The sequence below is a fragment of the Trachypithecus francoisi genome, unplaced genomic scaffold (assembly GCF_009764315.1).
Source record: "Trachypithecus francoisi isolate TF-2019V2 unplaced genomic scaffold, Tfra_2.0 Lachesis_group14, whole genome shotgun sequence".
Classification (NCBI taxonomy): Eukaryota; Metazoa; Chordata; class Mammalia; order Primates; family Cercopithecidae; genus Trachypithecus; species Trachypithecus francoisi.
In genome coordinates this window covers 20,236,947-20,245,904 of record NW_022681459.1, presented here as the reverse complement: position 1 = coordinate 20,245,904, position 8,958 = coordinate 20,236,947, and the positions used below count along the sequence as shown (strand labels likewise).

Genomic DNA, 8,958 nt, shown 5'->3' with positions numbered 1-8,958 from the left:
TAAGGGGGCCGGGGTGGGGGACAGGGGGCGGTAGCAGAGGATTCCCGAGGGGGCAGCTGAGCCAGAGTCGGGACTGCTGGAGTGCGGGCCAGGTGGCCTCTTGGGGTGGGCCCTGGATTACAACAACCTTGCCACCTTCATTTACTGGCTGTGTCCCCTGAGCGAGTCACTTACTCTTTCTGTGCCTCAGTTTCCTTACTTGTAAGACAGGACAATAATAGCACCCTCCTCAAATGGTTGTAATGAGAATGGAATGAATTGAGGCTCTGGAAGCTCTCTGTGTCCTGCCTTATCCCGGCTAAACCTCAGTCAACGCTAGCTGCCTCCTCTCCCAGCCTCCTCCACCTATTAATATCCTGTGTTCCCTGGAGGTTCAGCCGGGCCCTGACTCCCTCCTCCCAGCTTTGCCTCTTCAGTTCCTGGCTGCAGCCCTCCACCCCCACCCTCTTCCACAGACAAGCAGCCAGTAGCAATCACTGGGCCCTTAGAGGAGAGATAGGAAGTAAGGATGTAGCTGTGGGTGATCCCCATCTCTGCCCTACCTAAAATGGCCTCCTCACTGATAGTGAGTTGGGGCTTAGCCCCTGGGATATAGCCCATGAGCTGCTGGCTGCCTCCAAACCAGGGAGTGGCCATACTTATCCATGCTGTCCCACATCCCTCTCCCTAGTCAGGATGGGACTGAATACAGCAACCACTGCTGTGAACAGTCTGGCTTGATCCTGGCTTCCCTTACAGTTTTGCAGAGACTATAAATAAATGGTCACTCTCAGTGTAGGGCCCTTGTTAAAGACCTTATAACCCTACTGGTACTATGGGGGCGCTTGGGGGGGGAAGGGGATACTAGGCACAAAATCTGTAATTGAAAGTGTGACTTAAAATGACATGGCAGGTGGAGGGGGACTCCTTTGCCCCCTCCCAGATGAACTTCTCGGAAGCATCAAGGTGAATACTCGGTAGAAGTCCAGACAGATTGCTAGGTAGATTCTGCCCCCGTGGGAGACAGACATTTTCCACCACTGGAGTAGTTTTATCCATAAGAGCATCTAGGGGGCTTTAAAATTCAGTGCCCTGGCCCAGGAGCTCCTCACTGATCCCAGCCTGGGAATGAGAAGGGCAGGCCCCTGGTGGATGACTGTCAGCCCCAAATCACCATAGGTGTCCTTAGTACCCATGTCTTCCTACAGCCACATGAGAATCCCTGGCCTCACTGGGAGTGTGACACCTCTATGGGTTTACTTCACTCCTCTGCTCACTGCCTGTCCCTGAGGTGCAGAATTCCAACTCCATGAGCATTAGAGGTGAGTCCTTCAACACTGAGTCCAGGAGAGTGTCATTTCTCTGTGGCTCCTGCCCATGTGAGAGAGTGAGAAGCCCAGGGACAATGCCCTAGGGTGCTGAGGCCAGAGGAGGAGGCTTGGGTTCTGCCCACTGGCCCCTCAACCTCTGGTCAGCTCAGCTCCCAGGTTCCTTTCCTTTTTTTTTTGACAGAGTTTCATTCTTGTTGCCCAGGCTGGAGTGCAATGGCACAATCTCGGCTTATTGCAACCTCCACCTCCTGGGTACAAGCAATTCTCCTGCCTCAGCCTCCCGAGTAGCTGGGATTACAGGCATGTGCCACCACACCCGGCTAATTTTGTATTTTTAATAGAGATGGAGTTTCTGCATTTTGGTCAGGCTGGTCTCGAACTCCCGACCTCAGGTGATCTGTCTGCCTCAGTCTCTCACAGTGCTGGGATTACAGGCTTGGGCCACTGTGCCCAGCCAGCTCCCAGGTTCTTAAGGAGGGCTGGGGAGTCTCAAAGACCTGGGGGGTGGTGAGTTCCTAAACTCAGAGGCTGAGAGCTGGGGCACTGCAGAGCCACACAGTGGGGCTGGGGAGGAGGCTGAGCTGCAGTCCAGCCTGTTGAGAATCTCCCAACAAATGTTCCCCAGATGGGACCTGCAGTGTGGCAGGGCAGACTGCACCAGATCCCAGAAACTGTTACCTCTTTCCCTTCCCCTCTCGGTGAGGAGCCCACTCCCAATGAAGAGCCCACCAAAGTCACAGTGGTTGCACACAGTCTCATCCTGTCCTACACCAAAGCCCAGCCACTGGCCTGAGTCCTCTGCCTTGGCCCCCACCAGTCCAGGGCCACCCTCAGTGAGTAGCCACCTGCTCCGGGGGATGTGCGCTGTGTGCGCTTGTGTGTGCCCGTGTCTTTCTCCTCCACATCCAGAGCTGCTCCAGTCTCACCCACCGCGGTCAAGGCCCCCAGCTGGGTGCACAGTTTAGGCAGCTGGCCTGGAGGAGGGCCCAAAGCCTGGCTGGACACAGCCCCTCCTTCTTTGGAGGCCCTGGTCTTGCCTGGCCTGGCTGGTGGCTGGTTGCTACTGAGAGCTTGGGTGCAGGGGTGTAGAGAAAGACTTGATTTATTGCCTTTCAACAAGGGTCCTTCTATGTAGACACCAAGCACGCTCAGAGCCTGCACCAGCACACCTGCTGGCGGTGGGTATGGAAGACCCAAAACTGCAATCAAGACCACTACCCCCACCAGCCAGGTTCTCAGCTCCCGCTGGTCTATGTTCCAGCCTCCTGGAGTCCCTCTGAGTGTGTCTGTGGCAGCAGCTGGACCCAGTTTTGAATTCTTTTCAAGTTTCATTTCAAATGGGATTTCAGAATAAAAACGACTAGACCCTGCCCTTCCTTCTTCTTGGATTCACATGGTGCTATTGGGGTGGCGGTGGCAGGAGGCTTTCCACCCCTCCTCAGCCCCCAGCCACTCAGCCTCTCCAAATCCCTCCCAGCCTTTGCAAAAAGCCAAGCCCATCAGTGAAAAGCTAGGCCTCCAGCACCCGATCCCTGGGTGACTGCTATCCTGGCCAGGAGCCTGACATTCCCCGCTGGAGGACCAGGAAGTGCCTGTCCCTTGCTAGGGGATGGAGCAGTCTTCAAGTCTAAGCAAAGGGTGCCTGCCTGTGTCAGCTAGGCTCAGCAGTGCAACTCACGAAATGGGGTTCTGACCAGGGAAATCTTCTGCACTCCCAGATCCAGGGTGGCCAGTGGCCACCAAAAATATTGTCAGAGAGAGGGCCCTGGACCAGGGGACGTTCTTACTGTGCCCGTACCCGCTGTCTTTTCAGGGGTGCATTCTCAGGCCAGCCCTGGGGTGGGGAGACTGTAACAGGATCTACCCTGGTCCTTGACCAGGAAGGCCAAAGTTTTTTTATTTCTACCCAGAATCCCTCTTCACAGCCACATCCTAAATTTGCATCGCGGGTTTGGATTGTGAGAACCCAATGGCCAAGAGGAGACAGAGGTGACCCCAGGAAAGAGCACAGAGGCCAAAGTGCTGCCAGTGCTCCTCCAGGCGATGCGGAGCACCTGATCCTTTGCAGTTCAAGGCGGAGGTGGCCGCTGGGGGAGGGTAGTGGAGATGGCTGAAAAGGAATGGAAGCGCTAGTGAATTCTGCACCAAGCACTCCCCAAGCGCTTTGCCGGGAACGCCAGGGCTCCGCAGAACCCAGGTCAGCAGCTGAAGCCAAGGAAACCCGTAAGGGGAGGGTGGTGGCGGGAGACCGCCTCTGAGCAGAAAGGAAATAAAAATCGAGCAGTAGACGACTCCTGAGAGCCCAGACCCCCAGCCAACGGCGCAGCCCTCACCCTGCAAGTCCCAAAGTCCAATGCCCCAGGAAGGAAATATCCGCTTATAAAGGAACTCAATACTCAATTGAAAGGAAAGGCAGTTCCGGGTTAGGCGTCAGAAAATAGAAATAAGGACAAGCAAGTTGTGAAAAACACCCGGAGGATTTGCTGGGAACATGTTTGAAAGACAATGCATGTGTGTCTCTAGTGCCAAACTGGGGCAACGATCCCCAAAACCGGCCCCAAGGTATCGCCTCCTGAACCCCTTTACCGGGTGGCACACGGATGGAAATCGCCCGAATTTACTTTAAATTTTATTTAAAATCTCAACACTCAGTCATTTGTTTCGTTTTTGCAACCAAACAAGTAATAAATATTATTTAGCACTTTGTTTTTACAAAAATAAAACAGATGATACACTCTCTGCGAGGGGCGGTGCGATCAGAGGAAGAGTGTTACAGGGCAGACGCTACAAAGCCCAGTTTGCAACGCAGGCAGCGCCGAGGCGGCTTGCACGGACGCAGGAAGCACGTGGAGGAGTTTACCATTTGTGTTAAACGTGGCAAAAATAAACCAAAATAGAGGAAAGCCGGCTTAGACTCCGGTGGGACTGGCAGTCACTGTGAACAAACAGCTTAGCATCGCGCACTTACCTCGTCATTGATATATTTACACATCCAAAAAAAAATTTAAAAAGCCGACAGAACCCCCAAATAACCCAAACTGTTTTCACAGCAACTGCATCTTAATTCTGTTACATTCTTATGTACCCAAATAAGCAAATCACTTTGTGCTTAGAGAAGGAAAGATGAGTCGGTGGGGTAGTTTCTATTTTAAAATAATAACTAAAATGCACCCGCCCCTGAAATCAGCAGTTTTGGGTTATTCCAATCCACAAGTGGTTCTACTCTGAATGTCTATAAACTTGCTCATACTGTTGAAGAAGGAACATCCACAGATTTATTAGAAAACCATATTCTCCCAAATCAACGAGAGACGGGGAGGAGCGCCACAGTTCTTAGAGGGTGTGGATTGACCCAGATATGGAGCTTGGATATGACCAGAAGCGCTTCTGATACCGAATGCCGGCTTCCAACTAACTTGTGTTCCCTGGCCTTGGGCCAGGGGCGACCCTGAAGGGCGCGGTCGGGCGGTTGCTTCTGCAGTGCGGCTACCCGGAGTCTCCCACAGGCCAAGAAAGCAGGAAAGGGAGCAAGTCCCCAACGTGTCCCCCTCCCACAACACCCCCTCCCCCACCAAGTGCTGCCCAGGCCGAGTCTGGAAGTCAGGCCATGCTCTCAGGGAAACACGTTTTTAGAATCTTTTTCCGGAGGTGGGCGTCGGGGGTCGGATGAGTTCTAGTGAGGAATGCACACAGCGGTACCTTTTCATAAAAACGGTGTCTACTGGACCAGCGCAGGTTTAAAGCCAGAGAGGGTTCGATCAGGTCCCGGAGCGAACATCCCCTCACTCCTCACTGCTCTGTGCGCGACCCCGTTGCTTGGGTTCGCAGATGCTGGAGTCCCCACCATCCCCCACCCCCAGTCCGTGGTCCTGCGCCCCTCCTCGCGACAGAGCTCCCGAGCCCAGCGCAGGCCAGTCCTCGCTTCCCCGCGGCCCCGGGCTCCCCTGTCGCCAGAACGCGCCGGCGCCGGTCGGCTCACTTGGCGTCGGAGGTGAGACGCTGCAGGCTGCCGGCGCCCATGGCCGACACGTGGTGGTGCGGCGGCGGCACCTGGCACATGCTGCAGGGACAAGGCATGCCGCCCCAGTGCTGGAAACCCCCGCTGCCCCCACTGCCGCCACCCCCGCCCCCGAGCGGGGCGGCCGCGGCAGCAGACGGAGACTTGAGTAGGCCGTGCGGTGGACGGATGGAGCCGACCGACGGCAGCCCCGAACCGGGCAGAGAGGCGCTGGACACCGCCGCAGCGGCCGCGGCTGCAGCAGCCGCTGCGGCGGCGGGCGGCAGGATGGGGTGGTGCACCGCGGGGTGATGTGCTGCGTGCGCTGCTGCTGCCGGGTGCGCGGTGGCTGCGGGCAGGGGCGCGGAGTGCGCCAGGCCCCCACAGGCCGACGGGTGGAAGCCAGCGTGGTGGCCCCCGTAGATCTCGCTCACCAGTCGCTTCATCTCCTCCAGCGAGTTGGTGAGCATGAGGATGTAGTTGCGCGCCAGGAGCAGCGTGGCGATCTTGGAAAGCTTGCGCACCGAAGGGCCGTGCGCGTAAGGCATGACCTCGCGCAGGCCGTCCATGGCGATGTTGAGGTCGTGCATGCGCTTGCGCTCGCGGCTGTTGATCTTGAGACGCAGCTGCTGCAGCTCTGGCTCTGTCATTTGCTTCTTGTCCTTCTTGGTGGACGACGCGGCCGCCGACGACGTGGACGACGAGGTGCTGGACGAGGATGACTTGAAACCACTGCCTCCTAGCTTGTCACCGGGATGTGCACCCGCAGAGCCCATAGCGCTGCGCAGCTCAGCGCTCAGCTCCGGCGGGCAGTCGCTCGGGGTGGACGAGGACACTGTGCCCCCAGTGAAGGCGCTGCCGCTACTGCCCTTACTCCGGGCCGGCAGAAAAAGGTCATCGGGCTCTGGCGACGACGGGCGGCTGGACACCAGGCTGGCGTCCGAGTCCATGGCCCCGGGGGAGGATAGTCGTCGCAGCTTTCGCAGGGTCCTCCTTCCCTAGGACCCGAAACTTCCAGGAGAGGAGGAGAAAAGAGAGAGAATGAGAGAGAATGAGAGAGAGAGACAGAGAGAGAGTCAGTGAGTGAGACAGAAAAGCTGCTCCCGCCTGCGCCGCAGTACCGCAGCGCGGGGTCCCGGCACAGGTGGCCCGTGGTTCCTCGTCCCCCTCGCTACTATCTCTAGCCCTCCTTTTAGCTGTACGCGGGTACCTATAATTAAGCTCTCTTTATCTCCCCTCCGCTCTCATGCAACAGGTTATTTCAGGGAGCGTTGGTGACCCTCGGGATGTGGGTGGCATTCTAGAGGCTTCGTGTTTTCAGTTAGGAGTGGGAAAGCTGAGTCTCCTGGGCTGGAATAAACGAGTGGGAAGTGAGGGCCTTTCTTTGGGGACGGTGGAGATCTAAATAGAGAACTAATGATTTTGTTCCCCAGACGGGTCCACCTTATCTCCATCGACACCACGTAGCAAACACACGCACACGAACACGCACCAGCACCCAGCGCCGGCGCGGGGCCCAGAGTCCATGTGCTGCGTCTGGAGACCACGGGGAGCTCACCAGCTGACTTGGGCTTGGGCAGAAAGAGCTGTTGTCGCTCCGACTTCTCGTTTTTGGCGAGGGGCATGCAGCGGTGAGTGTGGGGAGGACAGAACAGCAAAGTCGCTCTGGAGAAATGGCTCGCAGAGGAGGGATCCAGATCCCCTGTATCGGAGCATTCTGGGTCATAGCGGAGTTGAGGAGCGTCTGTCCTTGGGATCTAGACTGGGGCTGCTGGGGGGCGGGGACACTTACTGTGGATGCGATTCGAGGAGCTCGCTCGGAAAAGCCTCAGCGGAGAACCTGGCACCGGGCACTGGTGTCGCGTAGGTCTATAATAAGCATCCGCACCTTTTGGGGCTCGGCCGGTTTTTATAGCCCGGTGGCAGCGGAGACGGCGGCAGCGGTGGCCGGGGCGGGGGCGGGGAACAATGTGCGTGTCCTGGAGGGGCTGCCGCGCCAATGAGCTGGGCCCGCCAGGGGGCTGGGAAGCTGATGTCATCCGGGCTAATTCCGCTCAATGAAACTCGCCAGGCCGGGCACACGCCTCCTCCCCGCGCACAACCAATGGGCTCCCGTGGCCGGGAGATTCTTAGGGAGGGACTAGAGGAGGGACCCGAGGAGGCGCGGGGGAGGAGAGGGGCGGGCTCAAGGGGGATGGAGAGAGGGCTGAGCGCTCTTGGGACCGAGGGAGAAAGGGAACGTAGGCAAATTTCTGTAAAAAATACGGCCACCACACAGTAAGGTTGGGGGACGGGATGGTTTGGGGACTCTGCAGAGTCTAACAAACTAACGTGATGCCCCACGCAGCCGCACCTTTTGGGATGCGCGTGGAAAACCCTGGTGACCCAGGATCCGGGGCTGGGGTCTCCTCCCTAGCTCTTCCTCTCTCTGGTTTCCCGCCGCCTGTTCCCATCTCACTGGCTTCATCAACACGTGGGCATTTGGCGCCCCAAATGTAAACGATGCCCAGGCACAAAGTCCCCACTTTCTTGCTCTCCTTGCGCGTCTAGGAGGTGGCTGTGACTGCAGCTCCGCGGGCAGCCGGTAGCGCCCCCAGCTGGGGGCAGGGCCTTGAGGGGCAGAGGGCGGACAAGGAGGGAGGGGACGGACTTCAGAAGAGTGTTTTGAAAGAATTCACAACTCTCCTTAGGTTGAGGATGGTGTGGGTACAGGAACGAGTTATTTCCGCACGGTAGCCACGCTAGCACCAGGGCAGAGTCGTGCCTGTAGTTAAACACCCCTCTATTTGTTAGCAGCGGAGCCGGATGATAGCATTTTCAGTGTCGTCTTTGTGATCGCCACACGTCTTGGGGCAGGGGCAAGGTTGGCATCTGTAGTCGGAGCAGGGCTACGCTGTAAAAGGTTAGCAAAGAGCCTTCCACCCCAGTCGCCTGCCTTCTGGAACTGCAAAGAGAAGTTTCAGGCCTGAGCAAGGCTTCTCCACGCTGTGGGCCAGACAGCGAGATCGAACCACTCGCGACTGCGTTGGGACATGTTTTGCTGATTGCAAGCTGGCTGTAAAACCTGAAAACTCTTGACGATGAGGAATTAAGCCCAAACTGGAGAAGCACCTCACTGAAGTAGCTGAGGTATGAATGCATTCACCCATTTTACAAATGGGAAAACCCAGAGACTGTCTGCAGCAAGCCTACAGAAAAAATTGCTAAGCCTTTACAGCGCCGCCCTGCTTGGACTACAGACGCTGGCGTTGGCGGTTCCTTATAGAACGGGCAGCAGCCTGTCTCCCCTAATCCCTAACCTGTTCCCCGAGCTGAATTTCTAACACCTATACATTTCGAATTCAGAAAATTTGTTTCTGCAGATCTCGGATAGCTAGCACTTGACACTGTGAGCGCGCGCGCGCGGGTACACACCTACAGTCTCCTAGGGAGCGTGAGGAACGTCGTGTTACTTCCGTTGTTGGGAAACTTTTACTGTGCAAGTACGGTTTTAAAAACAGGCAAACAAATAAGCACAGTAAATAATTGGACTTCAAGTAGCAAAGTTACAAAATAAACAAATATGAAAAGAAACCCACGTTATTGCCCCTAGTTCTGGGATATGTCTCCCTCTGCGGTCTACGCTAGAAGCCCAGCCGGCTCTCGCCTTCG

At 56.6% G+C, this 8,958-nt stretch overlaps 1 protein-coding gene across 1 annotated transcript; it reads right to left on the bottom strand.

Annotated features, from left to right (window-relative positions):
- Positions 1-3,930: 3,930 nt before the first annotated feature.
- Positions 3,931-8,666, bottom strand: OLIG2 (oligodendrocyte transcription factor 2). The gene is made up of 2 exons (XM_033232345.1): positions 7,100-8,666; positions 3,931-6,318 (listed from the first exon to the last, which is right to left on the bottom strand). Exon 2 carries the CDS (start codon positions 6,255-6,257, stop codon positions 5,286-5,288), a length of 972 nt encoding a protein of 323 aa, XP_033088236.1. The 5' UTR covers positions 6,258-6,318; positions 7,100-8,666; the 3' UTR covers positions 3,931-5,285.
- Between the last annotated feature and the right edge of the window lie 292 nt (positions 8,667-8,958).

Excerpts from the sequence above, each read along its gene's own strand:
- OLIG2 (XM_033232345.1), bottom strand. The coding sequence starts at position 6,257 with ATGGACTCGGACGCCAGCCTGGTGTCCAGCCGCCCGTCGTCGCCAGAG.